The sequence below is a fragment of the Ascaphus truei genome, chromosome 5, assembly GCF_040206685.1.
Source record: "Ascaphus truei isolate aAscTru1 chromosome 5, aAscTru1.hap1, whole genome shotgun sequence".
In the NCBI taxonomy this organism is placed as follows: domain Eukaryota; kingdom Metazoa; phylum Chordata; class Amphibia; order Anura; family Ascaphidae; genus Ascaphus; species Ascaphus truei.
In genome coordinates this window covers 306,621,090-306,642,643 of record NC_134487.1, presented here as the reverse complement: position 1 = coordinate 306,642,643, position 21,554 = coordinate 306,621,090, and the positions used below count along the sequence as shown (strand labels likewise).

General features: G+C 46.1%; 1 protein-coding gene across 1 annotated transcript in view; it reads right to left on the bottom strand.

The window, feature by feature from the left end:
- Positions 1-21,554, bottom strand: part of VWF (von Willebrand factor) — a 330,068-nt gene that overhangs the window by 220,979 nt on the left and 87,535 nt on the right. Inside the window, exons 16-18 of the mRNA XM_075603058.1 lie at positions 19,919-20,159; positions 11,516-11,607; positions 382-542 (exon numbers count right to left, since the gene is read on the bottom strand). Coding sequence (XP_075459173.1) covers positions 382-542; positions 11,516-11,607; positions 19,919-20,159 — 494 coding nt within the window. The remainder of the gene's footprint in view (positions 1-381; positions 543-11,515; positions 11,608-19,918; positions 20,160-21,554) is intronic.

Genomic DNA, 21,554 nt, shown 5'->3' with positions numbered 1-21,554 from the left:
TTTCTTCCAGACCCGAAAATTGAGATGGACACGGGCGACGAAGCGCTAGGCCACGCCCCCGATAGTTCAGCCAATTAGGGTGAACTTGCCGGGTGATGTCATAGCCGCGCCCCCGTCACTCCCCCCCCCCCCCGTTTTTCCCCCTGCAGCTCACTGCAGACCGGGGAATTCGGCTGCACGCACCGCCAGCCTCGCCGGCGCGCGTGCAGCGCAGGAAGCGGGACCGCAGCCTAAGGAGGATAACTTTGTAGGTGATCCAAACCTTGCTGGGAAGCCAGGAGAGCCCGTGTATAAGATACTAAAGTCATATAGATCTGATCCTTTCACATTAAACACAAACGTTACAGAAAGTGGCGGTATACCCCGGCGTCTTCTCCTTACCCGTCCGCCGGGGCACATGCACCCAGAGATGCAGCCGTGGCTCACACAGTCCAGGTCATAGTTTTGGCAGGTCTTGGCGCACTCTACCCCTCTTTCTGTGGGATTTCCAGCCGAACACACCAATTTATTCAACGGAGGTCTGCAGGTTAAACTTCTTTTTACTGTCAATTTAAAAAGAAAAATATTTGTTTATGTTTTAAACAACTCAGTGCACATGAAGACGTAACCTCTGAGGTGAAGCTCTGTACACTTTACTTTCATCTCTAGGCCACTAAATCTATCACAACCTACAACAACTGCGCTTTTCCCCAGGACCCCTATGGCTGCTAGCACTTAGATCTATAGTGTTTGCCCTATAAATATCCCAATCCCAAATGTATTGATGCAATGGATGTAATAAGTGAAATATAAACCCCTGGTGTTTAATAAAAGATAATTAAAAATAAAAAATTCTCAAGAAGAAATTAATTATACATAAAATGGGAATGAATTGAGCACAGTGATTAATTATTAACACTAATTGCTGTGGTTTTATCAGGAAGTTTGTTGCATATTTCTCGCACGGTGGGAGATTTTGTATAACTTATAACTTAAATTTGTGTCACTGTTTCACACTTCTAACAGACACACAGTAGACGTATTGTTGCTATTTTTGCTTGGGGAGGAGACAACTCGGCCAAACTCCTGACCTTTACTGAACTGTATAAATTTTATGTTCGCAAAATGTACTCGATTCCTATACTATAGTTACATTGTATACTTTACGCAGATAAAACTGAGTAGGACAATAACTGACACAGAGTATTATTGTGTTTGGCTGCTGAGTACAGACACAACATTATCAGCTTAGTGTTCATCTTTGCTAGAGATTATTAGCGGATACTTTAATATGTAAAAAAAAAATGAAAGCAAAATGATTTAAGTCCAGGATTGCTAAAAAATATATACATTTCTAAAATGCATAACAAACAGGATCACTGCGTGTGACCAGAGACAGTACCACAACTAACACATGGCTGTGTAACATCTTAAGTGTCACATATAAAGTGTCTGTGGAGTTAATATTGGAGTTAGAATTGGATGTGAAGAAAACAAGAAGATCTGGACTCTGCACTTCAACAACAACAACTCTGCAACTGTGAGAACGTTGCTTTCTAAACGCTGTGATCATCTGTACTCTTCCTATCCCCCAATACCTGGGACCTCTCCCCTCCCACCTCTCTCCCTGCCTCTCATCATACCCTCCCAGGCCTGATTTATACACCTCTCTCACCTCCTACTCCTCATCTCCCCCAATACCTGGGACCTCTCCCCTCCTACCTCTCTCCCTGCATCTCATCAGACCCTCCCAGGCCTGATTTATACACCTCTCTCACCTCCTACTCCTCATCTCCCCCAATATCCGGGACCTCTCCCCTCCTACCTCTCTCCCTGCATCTCATCATACCCTCCCAGGCCTGATTTATACACCTCTCTCTCACCTCCTACTCCTCATCTCCCCCAATACCTGGGACCTCTCCCCTCCCACCTCTCTCCCTGCATCTCATCAGACCCTCCCAGGCCTGATTTATACACCCGCTCTCTCACCTCCTACTCCTCATCTCCCCCAATACCTGGGACCTCTCCCCTCCCACCTCTCTCCCTGCATCTCATCATACCCTCCCAGGCCTGATTTATACACCTCTCTCTCACCTACTCCTCATCTCCTCCAATACCTGGGACCTCTCCCCTCCTACCTCTCTCCCTGCATCTCATCATACCCTCCCAGGCCTGATTTATACACCTCTCTCACCTCCTACTCCTCATCTCCCCCAATACCTGGGACCTCTCCCCTCCCACCTCTCCCCCTGCATCCTCCCTATTGCTTTTTCTTCGCGCCTTTGTAAACTTTTCTGTTCTCTTCATTATTTATACACCTCTTACAAATCCTCCATTCACACCCTTTCTCTCGCTCTCTCTATTCCTCCTTTTTGCTGCTGGGGATATCTCTCCTAATCCTCCACCCAGCTATACACACACCTGCTCTCACCCACGCCTCCCTGCCACCTCTTCCCCTGCTAATGGTGTTAACCTATCTGATTTAATACTGACTAACCTTAAAACTCGCCCAACAAATCAAGCATCCCATTAGCCTGCACTGATGGCTACTGTCCCACACCCACAGTCGCTCCTACCACCCACTGTGACCAAGCACTGCCATCTACTGCACCTATCCCCTCACCTGCTGTCTCTGTAACTCTCCCATTAAACCTCTTAGATTGTAAGCTCTTCGGGGCAGGGATTTCTTTTCCTATTGTCTGATTTTGCTGCACTTATTGTATTATTATAATTCCCTGTACTGTATTCTTTGTGAAGCGCTGAGTACACTTTGGTGCTATATAAAGATATACATACAGTAGCACACACCATAACATACAGTAACATACACCGTAACATCCAGTAATACATAGTAACATACAGTGACATACACTAACACATACAGTAGCACACAACGTAACATACAGTAATACATACAGTAACATATACAGTAACACACACCATAACATACAGTAACATACACCGTAACATCCAGTAATACATAGTAACATACAGTGACATACACTAACACATACAGTAGCACACAACGTAACATACAGTAATACATACAGTAACATATACAGTAACACACACCATAACATACAGTAACATACAGTAACATACACCGTAACTACAGTAATACATAGTAACATACAGTGACATACACCAACACATACAGTAGCACACAACATAACATACAGTAATACACACAGTGACACATACAGTAGCACACACCGTAACACAGTAACACACACAGTAGCACACATCATAACATACAGTAACACACACAGTAGCACACACAGTAGCATACAGTAACACACACAGTAACACACACAGTAACACACAGTAACACACAGTAACACACACCCCCTTTTCTCATTTGATGTATTCCGCAGGTATTCTCAGAGGTTAAAGAAAAGGAAAGTTGAAACAAACGATACGTGTATCGCTCGGTTTTGCTGTGAGAATTGCTGGTATCGAGAGACAAGGAGTAAATGTAACCCCAGGAATTAGTTAAACCCCTTACCCTTAAAGAAGGAGACGTCCCTCCCCACAGATTGTACGATTTGTAAATGAACTTCGGGACAAGATCAGGAATTGGCCCCGAGTAGAGTTGTTTATTAATTAATGGATATAGTGCAAGAAAGCCTTTGCAGAGGATGTCTGCGGGACAGCATAGGGAGGACACGATGCGGGCGCCCGCGCACAGCGGGTCCTCAGCCTTAGAGAGGACACCACTTATTGTCAATATGGTATTGACAGTTGGACATCGTCTTCCCATTTTAAGCTCTGGACGGGCCCAATGTCAAAACACCATGCACTGGGCCCCCCAACAGTACCAGCAGAAAGATCGGTTCTGGAAGGTTGGCCCATACGGAGAACATTTACATGAATAATTGCTTCTGTTCATTATTGCTGCATCATGAAAACAATTATTTCTTCCGCTGTTTAGCGCTGCGTCAGCAAAACGATGAGTTCTCCCGTTTCTAGCGTGACCTTCAGATATACCCGGTCAGTGGGCACATTCCTACTAAGATGCTCACGCTCCGCTAAGCACAGAAGTTAACACCATCAGCACAAGTGAATACACTCACGTGACTGAAAATATGGCGGCACTTTATTTAACTGGTAATTTGGTCCTGGTTTTATATTAGCAACAAAGTCATTTACTAAGGTTTTCCCTGTTTGATTTGCGTAAAAAAAAGTTTGTGTTTTATTTTTATTTTTTAACTGTAAGGATATACTGTAAATGCATTAATGAATCTAATAAACATTTTGCGACTGTCCAAAAGTGGAGAATATTTTTGACAGACCCTTTCTTACAGTTAATTTATATGGAACTGAAACACAGAACAGATTTCGACTGTTCCAACCTCTGGCCAATGACCCATACATGACTGAAATGTAAGAGCCGCCTTAAAAAGAAGTGTGCTCTCCACACGGGCGCAGCTGTATTTCCAGGGACAATAAACATGTGTATACAAATATGCTGCAATGCTATTTGTTATTTCTGGCATCTGATTTTTAAATGAAAAACTGTGAAATGCTCCTTGGCAGTTCTGCACAGACACTTACATTTCGGCTGGCCAGTGACTGACAAGGTTGGCTAAACAGCTGAGTTTACTCAGACATCCAAGTTTGCTATTTTAGAAACTGGTGGCACGGTTCCCAAAAGCAGCTTCTGGTGTCGTAGCGAAGGCAAAAGAAGACGAGGCTCCGTTTGGTTTGGAAGATCAAAGTCTGTTTCTTCCGTCGGTTTCTGCATCGCAGAGATTTTCATTATGAATGAAATACAAAAACATAACTAAGTACAGCATCACTTGCAGCAAAGGGAGTAACGAGTGTGAGATGATGTAATGCCACAAGGTATCGCATCTCATCAGTACAGTGTATCATCAAGGAAAGAGAGGTTCCACAGCCGGGCTGCTGTCCCGTGAAATAAGCAGGGAGTGTGGTCAGTGGCAAAGCTAGGGAGAGGTCAGATAATAAAGCATCAGGCCTGCCCTGCGACCGCTAATATCTGGGGTTGCATGGTGCTGCAAGTCACTTGGGGGCATGACTTGCCTGAGATGGGCAATGATTGGTACATTCAGCCAATCACGGACAAGTCTGGGAAACCCCACTGCAGTACCGTGACACCCCGATTCTCAACTTCCCAAATCTTATCATTCCTCCCTGTCCTGGGGAGTCAACGAGGAGATTATTCTATTGCTTACAGACATTTAACTATTGCTAATATTAATAACTTTATTTATGTAGTGCTTTTCTCCCAATGGGACTCAAAGCGCGTCACAATTACAAAAAAGGGAAAAATAAGAAAAGATTTGAGGTTATAAAAGATACAACACAGGATGGGACGGTACTGTAGTTATTAAATACCGGACAGGTTGTGGGTCAGTAATGAAATGCCTGGATAAGCAGGTAGGACCTGAGCCTATTTGTATAGACTCCCAGAGAGTGGCCTCTCGCACTGTATGAGGCAGGCAGTTCCAAAGAGTTGGAGCAGCGAGGCTAACAGGTCGGGCGCCCAAGGAAGTCACAGGGATTCTGGGAAATGTTAGGAGTCCTTCACCTGCAGATGGAAGTGAGAGAGTGGGAGTGTAGGGAACTAGAAGCTCTCAGATAGCTGGGAGCCTGGGCATGTAGGGCTTTGAATGTCATCAAGCCAATCTTTGCCATTTTACAGGCAACCAGTGCATAGAACGGAGAACAGGTGTCATGTGGCAAGATTGGGTCTGGTTAGGTAACGTGGCCCAGCGTTCTGCAGAACCTGCAGGCTGTGCAGCTCTTTTTCCGGAAGTCCCAGTTAGAGCGCATTGCAGTAGTCCAGGCGTGAAGATACAAGGGCATGGACAAGCGTAGTAAGATCCTCGGGGGGAGGGGGGGTATAGTGTTTAATCCTCACTATGTTCTTTAGGTGGAAGAATGAAGATTTGATCACAGCTGACACCTGATTTTAAAGGGTCAAATCACAGTCAAAGACACCACCAAGATTCCGCACAAGGACAGAGTTTAACAGCTGGGAACCCCCAATCTTAAGGCCAGTTGTGATGGTAGAGGTAGAACTTAGCTTATTTTAAATAAATGCTTTTAAAGCCCGCCACTACCCTTACCTGTCAATGATATAATGTATTTATTTATGTTTGTACAGTTTATTGTAGCAGTCTTATATATGTTCCAGTGTAGAGACCTGTAGGGGTTTACTCTCTTGCAAACTGAGCTGTAATCCCATCAGAGTTTGGTATTGTAGGCCTGGACCCTGCTGGGATTAGGCCATGGTTGAGGAACCAGAGAGAGGTCGACCACCTGCTGAGGGGACTTGCTCTGCCAGAAAGCTGTAAGCCCTGGGGCTGTATGTGTGTGGTTTGTCTGTGGAAGGGGCTTGTATCAGCATTGTCCGGACCCACCTTCAACCCCAGTAATCTCATCAACCAAGTCTAGGGCCGTGTGCAGAGACCAGAAACATTCATCCTACCCAGACTAGCTGGCGTCTCCTCGATTGAGACAGGGGTATAAATATGCCTTCTCCCCCGCCTCAAGAGAGTCATTCTGGACTGCATATTCTTTATGAAGGCTGTGTGCTGACAGGGGACTGGCAGAGCCCCTGTACAAAATCAGGGAGAGCAGAGATCATGAAAAATGAAAACAAAAGAAACACACAAATAGTGCAATCCTGTCTGGAAAGTAGGGACTATAAGCACAGCTCCTAATGGTTGAACACTCACATTCCAAAAGGGCAAACATATCCTAAGTCCCACAGGTAGTTTGTTGAATAGGCTATAATGTGGGGCCCACAGGTATAATTATAAACATGCAGCCCAAAAAACAAGGAGACGTAGACAAAAATAATGTGGTTGATAGAGATATATTGTAGATAACACAAAGGTAGGCAATGGCAACTTACAGGGAAGCCCCATGCAAGGGTATTGTACGAAAGACCATGGAGTTGTGTCCAGTAATTAACGTTCGTGTACCGACGGTTGTGGAGCTCCTGCAGGGAAGCCAGTGCACTTGCGGCTCCCTGCGATGTTTGCCGGGGCTTACACTTCCATGTTCCGATGCCTCACGTCATTGGCATCTGCAAGCAATGACGTTAGTCCTCGGGCACCTCCTCTCCAAGTCAGTCAGGGATCCGGACTCATTGGCGTTTCGCTGGTTAGCTTCGTCAGGGGTCCGCGATTCCCTGACATTGCATGTATTCCCTTAAATGCTGTTTACTAGCCAATCAGGGACATGTTCAGTATACAGCATTGATCAGTATACTCTCAATGATACTCCAGATTATAAACCAATATGTTTACGCGTGGAGTCTTGACTGAGGATGAATTTTTATATCTTTGGAGGAATAAACCTGTCATACCGGTGTTTTATTTCCTCCCAAAGATACATAAGAATTTGCAAGAACCTCCAGGAAGGCCCATTATATCGGGCATTGGTTCTATTAAAGAAAAATGTATCTGAGTATATAGACCTCTTCCTTTGCAAATATTCCCCAGAGGTTAAATCATATTTGAGGGATACTATGCAGATACTAGACATCTTGAGTAAAACCAAATGGGAGGAAAGCTATATATTAGTCACATCAGATGTTACATCCCTTTACACCTCTATAATCCATGATCAAGGATGTGAAGCTATCTGCAAAATGTTAATTAGCGACTCCAGTCTCCTGGATGAACAAGTACGTTTTTTATTAGACAGCATCTCGTTTATCTTGGAACACAACAACTTTTCTTTTAATGGCAGTTTGTTTCTGCAAAAATGTGGAACCAGGTTCGCACCAAGTTATGCTAATCTTTTTATGAGTATCTACAAATCAGAAACCATCTGGTCCCGTACCCATTTGGTGCGAACCTGGTCCTGTGGAAGAGATACATAGACGACATCTTTTTTTATTTGGAAGGGGGATCTTATTAACTTAGATTTATTTTTAAAGTAACTTAATGATAATTCCCTAAACCTAAGATTCACAAGTAAATGGAACGCCAAGCAGGTGGCATTTTTAGATTTGGTGATTTATATCGAGGATAATGAGATTCAAACAAAAAACTTTTTTTTAAATGTAGACGCGAATAATTATATTTTAAAATCTAGCTGTCATCAACCGGGCTGGATTAGTAACATCCCGTTCGGACAATTAAAACGTATTAAAAGGAACTGCAGCAAAGTTGTTATATACTAAAGTCAAGCAGAAATCCTGAAGAAGAGATTCTCTGGACAGAAAATATATTATGTCTACAATAGAACAGGCTATGAAAAAGACTGACGAAATTCAGCATGATTTATTACTGAAACCAAGAATAGAAAAGGGACATAAGCCAGAGTTTCAAACAGCCTCTATCACAAGGTACAATCGGAAGGCAATAGATATAAAGAATATTATTAATAAATGCTGGCACATTTTGAAAGAGGATCTGATCCTTTGGAATGTTATCGAACATAAGCCAAAGGTTATATTTAGAAAAGCTCCTAATTTTAAAAATAAGCTAGCACCTAGTGCTTTCAGGGATAATAACACAAAAAATGGATGGCTTACCAAACCAGTAGGTTTTTATAAGTGTATTACTTGTAAGGCCTGTTCTTTTGGCTCTACCGAGAAATTACATTTCAAATCCAACAAAACTGGGGAAACTTTTAAAATGCTACAGTTTGTTAACTGTAAGACTAAATATATTGTTTATATTACAACGCTAACCCAACTGGACTTAAATACAGAGCTACTGAGTGCATCGACCAGTACTGGAGAGGGGGGGACAGAGGGGGGACAGAGGCAAAAGATTTATCCAAAGAGAAAGTTATTAGATTTTCAAATTGAAAACTCTTAAACCCAACGGTCTAAATATAGATATTGATATCACTGCATTGCTTTGATTTTACATCCCTGGTTTTTATCCCTTTTTATATATTTAATATCTATTTTTTAAGTATTTTTAAAGCATTTTTAAACCCCTTTTTTTAGTCATCTTTAATTTACATTTTATTCTTCCTCTTTTATTATTATGTGCTTGGTTGTTCTCAGTCACATTTACTATCATCAATACTGTTTTACCAATATTATTTGATGTTTTCTATTATTAATGGTTATTTACTGTATGGCTCCTTAGGAGCCGGCTGCTTCATATACATATTTATTCTATATATGTATATTATGTGTTTGCCGGACAAAAAGCAGAAAGCATCTGGTAAGTTGGCTCCGGGGACGTCATTTGCTGCAAGCGCACTGGAGCCGCAAGCGCACTGGAGCCGCAAGTGCTCGGCTTCCCCGAAGGAGCTCCACAACCGTCGGTACACGAACCTTAATTACCGGACACAACTCCATGGTCTTTCGTACAATACCCTTGCATGAGGCTTCCCTGTAAGTTGCCATTGCCTACCTTTGTGTTATCTACAATATATCTCTATGAACCACATTATTTTTGTCTACGTTCCCTTGTTTTTTGGGCTGCATGTTTATAATTATACCTGTGGGCCCCACATTATAGCCTATTCAACAAACTACCTGTGGCACTTAGTATATGTGTGCCCTTTTGGAATGTGAGTGTTCAACCACTAGGAGCTGTGCTTAGAGACCCTACTTTCCAGACAGGATTGCACTATTTGTGTGTTTCTTTTGTTTTCATTTTTCATGCTTACACCGGGTCTCTGCGCTCCCTGATTTTCTGCTATCACGGCTACGGAGAACCACCAAGGAAGGTCCACTGAGGGTTGAGCTAAACTACCAGTGTCTGTATTGAAGGTTTTATTTCATTGAATATTTATATTGACTCACTTTATCTGCACTAATTGAGCAGTACTGTGCACTGTTAAGTGGTGTTGACCCTTTTAAGCATTTGCACAATCTAACGGGAGCGCCGGGTGAATATTTGACGTTAGCTAGAGCCCCCGTAAAGGAAGAGCTGACAGGGAGTCAGCAGAGAGGAACGGAGGAGACCAAGTACAGGGGTCTGGAGCATCCGGTGTTGCTGTGGTCTGTGTGTGCAGCGTTGGCTGGAGCTGTATGGAGTGAAGCAATGTCGGGGAATTTAACATTGCTAGCCAGTGGAGAGCAAGGCAGTGCTGCCCATACTACCGAGGACAGCGGCGCAAGATGGGAACACATATAGGTCTAAGCTTCCAAACGGAGGTCCCCACAACTAGGACTTTAGGTTGTTCCCCCAGTTACCCCAGTTGGGCGAGTTCGTGTGTCTTTTATGTACTGGAAGTTTGTAGAAATGTTTTCCAATAAATTCACTTTTGTTAAACTCTGTAGTCCCGTCTGCAGGGAGCACAGAAAAATTTTGGTAAACACGGGGACGATTACATCAACACAGCCTAAGAGAGGGTGTGTTGGGACTGGGTCCAAATCATAGGTAGTGGGACACAACCCTTGGATTGTTTGCACAATGTCTTCTACATCCAGATGGTCAAAGCTAGTCCATAAAGCCAGAGACCCTGCATTTTCAAGCCTGGAACCCTGACACTTATTAGGCTGAGTCCATGGTGACTCAGCCTGTGCGAGGCGTGCTGAGGCTGAGGGAAAGCGAGTGCTTTCCCTGGCCTTGGTTAGCGCGCCATCCGGGGGCGTGTCGGGGGGGCGGGCCAGTGACGTCATGGAGCTGGTTCGCCCTCATTGGCCAAACCGGTCACGTGACCGGCCCTGCGCTCCCAAGAGCGTGAAAATGTAAAATTTTCATAAGACACGCTTCTGCATGCTTGCGTAAGCGTAAGCGAGCCCCTGCTAAAGCCGCTCTCATTGCGGCTGCAGGGGCTCACTGCCGAGCAGCAGCACGCCTCAGCACGGGTCAGCGCATAAGCGCTGACCATGCCCGAAGCTTTAGGTAGCACAGTCAGAACCTGGATACTTAATCAAAGAAGAAGAGCGGGAAATCATCACAACGTGACTGTGAAAAGGCTTCACCAACCCGCAGACATGCTGGTTTGCAGAGCCTCTCCATGGGGCGGAACAGCTGAGATGGTCTATTGTCCGCTGCCGTGATCTCACAAGACAGGAACTCTGACATCTTACTAGAAATGGGGGACTTCCATATGATAATTATTATTCAACACTTACTTGGACAGTTTTATCCCCACGCAGTGTAAAGATTTCCCATTTAAATACTGTACACTAACAAAGAGTTAATTCGGGTCGAGGGTCACTAAATCACTGTTAGGGCTGCAGAAGATTACCCGAGATGCAAAGTTTTGTGTGAAAGATCATGTGACCAGGCAGGCACTAGATACACTGCTAGGTACACTACTATAGAGAGGGCAAAGGGGAGTGCCAGAGCCTGTCTCAGAAGAGGAAGGGGATGTGACTTTGTAAATGGTTGCTATAGAAACAGGTTTTTTTAATGCTACCAGTATTTTCTTATAGTACAGACCTGATTTATTTTAAAAACACACACACATACACACGTAGGATATTGCTTTAACTGCAGCTTTACGTCTTGTACTATGTTTTAGCGCTGATAATTAGGATGCACAAAACAGCGTATGATTAATATTGCTCCTAACTTGGAATGAATGATATTTAGTATCACTTGATACACAAACTCGTTTACATTGGAAAGATACTAACCTCGGGGGGAGGGCGGATTGAAGAAAGCGTCTGGTAAGTTGTCTCCCGGGAAGTCATTTGCACTGCAGCGCATCAGCCCGTCCTCACAGTAACTGCACACAGAGCAACAAGACATGTAAACAGTGCATGTTACCCCCATTACACCGCGACGCCTGTCACATGTAAACAGTGCATGTCACCCCCATTACACCGCGAAGCCTGTCACATGTAAACAGTGCATGTTACCCCCAATACCCCGAAGCCTGTCACATGTAAACAGTGCATGTCACCCCCATTACACCCCGAAGCCTGTCACATGTAAACAGTGCATGTTACCCCCATTACACCGCGACGCCTGTCACATGTAAACAGTGCATGTCACCCCCATTACACCCCGAAGCCTGTCACATGTAAACAGTGCATGTTACCCCCAATACCCCGAAGCCTGTCACATGTAAACAGTGCATGTCACCCCCATTACACCCCGAAGCCTGTCACATGTAAACAGTGCATGTTACCCCCATTACACCGCGAAGCCTGTCACATGTAAACAGTGCATGTTACCCCCAATACCCCCGAAGCCTGTCACATGTAAACAGTGCATGTCACCCCCATTACACCCCGAAGCCTGTCACATGTAAACAGTGTATGTTACCCCATTACACCCCGAAGCCTGTCACATGTAAACAGTGCATGTTACCCCCATTACACCCCGAAGCCTGTCACATGTAAACAGTGCATGTTACCCCCATTACCCCAGAAGCCTGTCACATGTAAACAGTGCATGTTACCCCCATTACACCGCGAAGCCTGTCACATGTAAACAGTGCATGTCACCCCCATTACACCCCGAAGCCTGTCACATGTAAACAGTGCATGTTACCCCCAATACCCCCGAAGCCTGTCACATGTAAACAGTGCATGTTACCCCCATTACACCGCGAAGCCTGTCACATGTAAACAGTGCATGTCACCCCCATTACACCGCGAAGCCTGTCACATGTAAACAGTGCATGTTACCCCCAATACCCCCGAAGCCTGTCACATGTAAACAGTGCATGTCACCCGCATTACACCGCAAAGCCTGTCACATGTACACAGTGCATGTTACCCCATTACACCCCGAAGCCTGTCACATGTAAACAGTGCATGTCACCCCCATTACACCCCGAAGCCTGTCACATGTAAACAGTGCATGTCACCCCCATTACACCGCAAAGCCTGTCACATGTACACAGTGCATGTTACCCCCATTACACCACAAAGCCTGTCACATGTACACATTGCATGTTACCCCCATTACCCCCGAAGCCTGTCACATGTAAGCAGTGCATGTTACCCCCATTACACCGCGAAGCCTCTCACATGTAAACAGTGCATGTTACCCCCATTACACCACGAAGCCTGTCACATGTAAACAGTGCATGTTACCCCCATTACACCGCGAAGCCTGTCACATGTAAACAGTGCATGTCACCCCCATTACACCGCGAAGCCTGTCACATGTAAACAGTGCATGTCACCCCAATTACCCCCGAAGCCTGTCACATGTAAACAGTGCATGTCACCCCCATTACCCCAGAAGCCTGTCACATGTACACAGTGCATGTTACCCCCATTACCCCAGAAGCCTGTCACATGTAAACAGTGCATGTTACCCCCATTACACCGCGAAGACTGTCACATGTAAACAGTGCATGTCACCCCCATTACACCGCAAAGCCTGTCACATGTAAACAGTGCATGTTACCCCCATTACACCCCGAAGCCTGTCACATGTAAACAGTGCATGTCACCCCCATTACACCGCAAAGCCTGTCACATGTAAACAGTGCATGTTACCCCCATTACACCCCGAAGCCTGTCACATGTAAACAGTGCATGTTACCCCCATTACACCGCAAAGCCTGTCACATGTACACAGTGCATGTTACCCCCATTACCCCAGAAGCCTGTCACATGTAAACAGTGCATGTTACCCCCATTACACCGCGAAGACTGTCACATGTAAACAGTGCATGTTACCCCCATTACACCCCGAAGCCTGTCACATGTAAACAGTGCATGTCACCCCCATTACACCGCAAAGCCTGTCACATGTAAACAGTGCATGTTACCCCCATTACACCCCGAAGCCTGTCACATGTAAACAGTGCATGTTACCCCCATTACACCGCGAAGCCTGTCACATGTACACAGTGCATGTTACCCCCATTACACCGCGAAGCCTGTCACATGTACACAGTGCATGTTACCCCCATTACACCACGAAGCCTGTCACATGTACACAGTGCATGTTACCCCCAATACCCCCGAAGCCTGTCACATGTAAACAGTGCATGTTACCCCCATTACACCGCGAAGCCTGTCACATGTAAACAGTGCATGTCACCCCCATTACACCGCGAAGCCTGTCACATGTAAACAGTGCATGTTACCCCAATTACCCCCGAAGCCTGTCACATGTAAACAGTGCATGTCACCCCCATTACACCGCAAAGCCTGTCACATGTAAACAGTGCATGTCACCCCCATTACACCGCGAAGCCTGTCACATGTAAACAGTGCATGTCACCCCCATTACACCGTGAAGCCTATCACATGTAAACAGTGCATGTTACCCCCATTACACGCGAAGCCTGTCACATGTAAACAGTGCATGTTACCCCCATTACACCGCAAAGCCTGTCACATGTAAACAGTGCATGTCACCCCCATTACACCGCGAAGCCTGTCACATGTAAACAGTGCATGTCACCCCCATTACACGCGAAGCCTGTCACATGTAAACAGTGCATGTTACCCCCATTACACCGCGAAGCCTGTCACATGTACACAGTGCATGTCACCCCCATTACACCGCGAAGCCTGTCACATGTAAACAGTGCATGTTACCCCCAATACACCGCGAAGCCTGTCACATGTAAACAGTGCATGTTACCCCCATTACACCGCGAAGCCTGTCACATGTAAACAGTGCATGTCACCCCCATTACACCACGAAGCCTGTCACATGTAAACAGTGCATGTTACCCCCATTACATCGCGAAGCCTGTCACATGTAAACAGTGCATGTCACCCCCATTACACCGCGAAACCTGTCACATGTAAACAGCGCATGTTACCCCCATTACACCGCGATGCCTGTCACATGTAAACAGTGCATGTCACCCCCATTACACCGCAAAGCCTGTCACATGTAAACAGTGCATGTCACCCCCATTACACCGCGAAGCCTGTCACATGTAAACAGTGCATGTCACCCCCATTACACCGCGAAGCCTGTCACATGTAAACAGTGCATGTCACCCCCATTACACCGCGAAGCCTGTCACATGTACACAGTGCATGTTACCCTCATTACCCCAGAAGCCTGTCACATGTAAACAGTGCATGTCACCCCCATTACACCGCGAAGCCTGTCACATGTACACAGTGCATGTTACCCTCATTACCCCAGAAGCCTGTCACATGTAAACAGTGCATGTCACCCCCATTACACCGCGAAGACTGTCACATGTAAACAGCGCATGTTACCCCCATTACCCCTGAAGCCTGTCACATGTAAACAGTGCATGTTACCCCCATTACACCGCGAAGCCTGTCACATGTAAACAGTGCATGTCACCCCCAATACACCACGAAGCCTGTCACATGTAAACAGTGCGTGTTACCCCCATTACATCGCGAAGCCTGTCACATGTAAACAGTGCATGTCACCCCCATTACACCACGAAGCCTGTCACATGTAAACAGTGCATGTTACCCCCATTACATCGCGAAGCCTGTCACATGTAAACAGTGCATGTCACCCCCATTACACCGCGAAGCCTGTCACATGTAAACAGTGCATGTTACCCCCATTACACCACGAAGCCTGTCACATGTAAACAGTGCATGTTACCCCCATTACACCGCGAAGCCTGTCACATGTAAACAGTGCATGTCACCCCCATTACCCCAGAAGCCTGTCACATGTAAACAGTGCATGTTACCCCCATTACACCGCGAAGCCTGTCACATGTAAACAGTGCATGTCACCCCCATTACACCGCGAAGACTGTCACATGTAAACAGCGCATGTTACCCCCATTACCCCTGAAGCCTGTCACATGTAAACAGTGCATGTCACCCCCATTACACCGCGAAGCCTGTCACATGTAAACAGTGCATGTTACCCCCATTACCCCTGAAGCCTGTCACATGTAAACAGTGCATGTCACCCCCATTACACCGCGAAGCCTGTCACATGTAAACAGTGCATGTTACCCCCATTACCCCTGAAGCCTGTCACATGTGAACAGTGCATGTCACCCCCATTACACCGCGAAGACTGTCACATGTAAACAGCGCATGTTACCCCCATTACCCCTGAAGCCTGTCACATGTAAACAGTGCATGTTACCCCCATTACACCGCGAAGCCTGTCACATGTAAACAGTGCATGTCACCCCAATACCCCCCGAAGCCTGTCACATGTAAACAGTGCATGTTACCCCCATTACACCGCAAAGCCTGTCACATGTAAACAGTGCATGTCACCCCCAATACCCCCCGAAGCCTGTCACATGTAAACAGTGCATGTCACCCCCAATACCCCCCGAAGCCTGTCACATGTAAACAGTGCATGTCACCCCCAATACCCCCCGAAGCCTGTCACATGTAAACAGTGCATGTCACCCCCAATACCCCCCGAAGCCTGTCACATGTAAACAGTGCATGTCACCCCCAATACCCCCCGAAGCCTGTCACATGTAAACAGTGCATGTCACCCCCAATACCCCCCGAAGCCTGTCACATGTAAACAGTGCATGTCTCCCCCAATACCCCCCGAAGCCTGTCACATGTACACAGTGCATGTCACCCCCAATACCCCCCGAAGCCTGTCACATGTAAACAGTGCATGTCACCCCCAATACCCCCCGAAGCCTGTCACATGTAAACAGTGCATGTCACCCCCAATACCCCCCGAAGCCTGTCACATGTACACAGTGCATGTCACCCCCAATACCCCCCGAAGCCTGTCTCATGTACACAGTGCATGTCACCCCCAATACCCCCCGAAGCCTGTCACATGTAAACAGTGCATGTCACCCCCAATACCCCCCGAAGCCTGTCACATGTACACAGTGCATGTCACCCCCAATACCCCCCGAAGCCTGTCACATGTAAACAGTGCATGTCACCCCCAATACCCCCCGAAGCCTGTCACATGTAAACAGTGCATGTCACCCCCAATACCCCCCGAAGCCTGTCACATGTACACAGTGCATGTCACCCCCAATACCCCCCGAAGCCTGTCACTGCTTTATTTCGGGCTGGGAGGCATCTTTAAAAACACTTTCTCCAAAAAAGAGTTTTGATAAAAACTAATGAAAGCAAAGTATTGTTTTTTTAATTTCACCGTAGAAATTGAATCTGACACATTTGATAATTATAAACCAAAAATGATTCCCTGTGAGAAGAAACGTCCCATATTATTTACAGGCGATACGGTATCGTTACAATGATAAAAAAACAAAACCTCACTATATTTCCCATAGAAACGCTGCGTTCGGATGTAATAGCAGCAGAAATATATGTATTTGAAATTAATACTTGAGGCAAAGAAGATTTGAATCATCTAATTGATTAACCGTTTTGTTGGCAAGGCAAATAGCTGAAATACCAACTCGCACAGCCGTTAGACAATTAGTATCAATTAGTGCAGATTTACAGGTAAATCCAACTAATTGTGACCTTACTACAGGTGAAGTTGTTATGGAAAGGTTACTGAGTATTTTTTTATTTGCAAACTCAAAGTAACACTATTGCATATATATTTCCAAAATGAAGGGTAAATAGCTTTATCGCAATGTTTACTAAGTATACCATTTCCTGTCATTTTGTCCAATTACAATCTACTACTGCATAGCTGGTATAACCTGTATAGATTCTAGGTTCTACTATATAGCTGGTATAGCTGTATAGATTCTACTGTATAGCTGCTATAACTGGTTTAACTGGTATAACTGGTATAACTGGTTTAACTGGTTTAACTGGTATAACTGGTATAACTGGTTTAACTGGTATAACTGGTATAACTGGTATAACTGGTTTAACTGGTTTAACTGGTTTAACTGGTATAACTTGTTTAACTGGTATAACTGGTATAACTGGTATAACGCATTTTAACCACTGGTGAAAAAGTACAAACTTCCATAATGCAAACACTGCTGGCAAAGTGATGAGAGGGGCACACAGAGACACAGAGACACAGAGACACAGAGACACAGAGACACAGAGACACAGAAAGTGATGAGAGGGACACACAGAAAATGATGAGAGGGACACACAGAGACACAGGAAGTGATGAGAGGGACACACAGAGACACAGAGACACCGAGACACAGAAAGTGATGAGAGGGAGACACAGAGACACAGGAAGTGATGAGAGGGACACACAGAGACACAGAGACACAGAAAGTGATGAGAGGGACACACAGAGACCCAGAAAGTGATGAGAGGGACACACAGAGACACAGAGACCCAGAGACACAGAGACACAGAAAGTGATGAGAGGGACACACAGAGACACAGGAAGTGATGAGAGGGACACACAGAGACACAGAGACACAGAAAGTGATGAGAGGGACACACAGAGACACAGAAAGTGATGAGAGGGACACACAGAGACACAGAGACCCAGAGACACAGAGACACAGAAAGTGATGAGAGGGACACACAGAAAGTGATGAGAGGGACACACAGAGACACAGGAAGTGATGAGAGGGACACACAGAGACACAGGAAGTGATGAGAGGGACACACAGAGACACAGAGACACAGAGACACAGAAAGTGATGAGAGGGACACACAGAGACACAGGAAGTGATGAGAGGGACACACAGAGACACAGAGACACAGAAAGTGATGAGAGGGACACACAGAGACACAGGAAGTGATGAGAGGGACACACAGAGACACAGAGACACAGGAAGTGATGAGAGGGACACACAGAGACACAGAAAGTGATGAGAAGGACACACAGAGACACAGAAAGTGATGAGAGGGACACACAGAGACACAGGAAGTGATGAGAGGGACACACAGAGACACAGGAAGTGATGAGAGGGACACACAGAGACACAGAGACACAGAAAGTGATGAGAGGGACACACGGAGACACAGGAAGTGATGAGAGGGACACACAGAGACACAGAGACACAGAAAGTGATGAGAGGGACACACAGAGACACAGGAAGTGATGAGAGGGACACACAGAGACACAGAAAGTGATGAGAGGGACACACCGAGACACAGAAAGTGATGAGAGGGACACACAGAGACACAGGAAGTGATGAGAGGGACACACAGAGACACAGAAAGTGATGAGAGGGACACACAGAGACACAGAAAGTGATGAGAGGGACACACAGAGACACAGGAAGTGATGAGAGGGACACACAGAGACACAGAAAGTGATGAGAGGGACACACAGAGACACAGAAAGTGATGAGAGGGACACACAGAGACACAGAAAGTGATGAGAGGGACACACAGAGACACAGAAAGTGATGAGAGGGACACACAAGGACACAGAAAGTGATGAGAGGGACACACAAGGACACAGAAAGTGATGAGAGGGACACACAGAGACACAGAGACACAGAAAGTGATGAGAGGGACACACAGAGACACAAAGTGATGAGAGGGACACACAGAGACACAGAAAGTGATGAGAGGGACACACAGAGACACAGAAAGTGATGAGAGGGACACACAGAGACACAGAAAGTGATGAGAGGGACACACAGAGACACAGAGACACAGAAAGTGATGAGAGGGACACACAGAGACACAGAAAGTGATGAGAGGGGCACACAGAGACACAGAAAGTGATGAGAGGGACACACAGACACAGAAAGTGATGAGAGGGACACACAGAGACACCGAAAGTGATGAGAGGGACACACAGAGACACAGAAAGTGATGAGAGGGACACACAGAGACACAGAAAGTGATGAGAGGGACACACAGAGACACCGAAAGTGATGAGAGGGACACACAGAGACACAGAAAGTGATGAGAGGGACACACAGAGACACAGGAAGTGATGAGAGGGACACACAGAGACACAGAAAGTGATGAGAGGGACACACAGAGACACAGAAAGTGATGAGAGGGACACACAGAGACACAGGAAGTGATGAGAGGGACACACAGAGACACAGAGACACAGAAAGGCCGCACAGGGCGATGGATTTAGCTCTTTAAAAAGGATTGTATGATTGAAGTCACATTTTGGGTAACAAGCCGCTCTTATTCCAGCGCTATCACACGGAAATCTATAGGCAATACCGTACTTTATAGTATAAGGGCCGCAGTCACCAGTAAGTACTTGTGTAAAATGTTAAGTGTATATATGTGATACATTCCACATACCACATGGTGTGATGGTCTGAAAAGACATCTTCAGGTTGGAACAGTTCCCCGTCGTAATGACAAGAGCACTGGCGTCTGGGCACGCACTGTCCATGCTCATTAGTATAGAGACCAGGGGGGCAGTAGCATCCCTCCATACAGAACTCCCGGCAGTCAGTATCAGGGAGAGACAGTGATCGGCACGTGGTGTTGCACGGAGCGCCGCACTGCTGGTATATCTGTCCTTCTGCGCAGCGCATGGCTGGGAGAGAAACACACACACGTCTCCGTTACAACTGGAAACAAATATATACTTAGGAACAATTGTATCAAACAACAAAATGTAAATTATTAAACAATTACCTGGCATTGGTTTACTCTGACAGTTCTACGGAAAGTAATATCACAACATGAAAACAATTTAACCCCTGTGATGCCAGAAGCGCTGCAATGCGCTGCAATGCGCGGCCTCTCTGCATTGAAGGGGTTCAGGTAAACACAATCACCTTCACGCTTTAGCTACAAACACTCATTTTGCTTGTTTTGAGGTGTAAAACATTGCCCTGCATAACTGGTTAATAACTTTGAGATCTTTATTTTTAATTAAAATGTTTGTCATTTTACCACAACAGATCTGTAAGGTGGGATATGCGCAGATCTGTAAGGTGGGATATGCGCAGATCTGTAAGGTGGGATACGCGCGGATCTGTAAGGTGGGATACACGCAGATCTGTAAGGTGGGATAAGCGCAGATCTGTAAGGTGGGATAAGCGCGGATCTGTAAGGTGGGATAAGCGCGGATCTGTAAGGTGGGATATGCGCAGATCTGTAAGGTGGGATATGCGCAGATCTGTAAGGTGGGATATGCGCAGATCTGTAAGGTGGGTTACACGCAGATCTGTAAGGTGGGATAAGCGCAGATCTGTAAGGCGGGATACGCGCAGATCTGTAAGGTGGGATAAGCGCAGATCTGTAAGGTGGGATATGCGCAGATCTGTAAGGTGGGATACGCGCAGATCTGTAAGGTGGGATACGCGCAGATCTGTAAGGTGGGATACACGCAGATCTGTAAGGTGGGATACGCGCAGATCTGTAAGGTGGGATAAGCGCAGATCTGTAAGGTGGGATACGCGCGGATCTGTAAGGTGGGATAAGCGCAGATCTGTAAGGTGGGATACGCGCAGATCTGTAAGGTGGGATACGCGCAGATCTGTAAGGTGGGATACGCGCAGATCTGTAAGGTGGGATAAGCGCAGATCTGTAAGGTGGGATACGCGCGGATCTGTAAGGTGGGATAAGCGCAGATCTGTAAGGCGGGATACGCGCAGATCTGTAAGGTGGGATACGCGCAGATCTGTAAGGTGGGATAAGCGCGGATCTGTAAGGTGGGATAAGCGCGGATCTGTAAGGTGGGATACGCGCAGATCTGTAAGGTGGGATACGCGCAGATCTGTAAGGTGGGATAAGCGCAGATCTGTAAGGTGGGATACGCGCAGATCTGTAAGGCGGGATACGCGCAGATCTGTAAGGTGGGATACGCGCAGATCTGTAAGGCGGGATAAGCGCAGATCTGTAAGGCGGGATAAGCGCAGATCTGTAAGGTGGGATACGCGCGGATCTGTAAGGTGGGATACGCGCAGATCTGTAAGGTGGGATA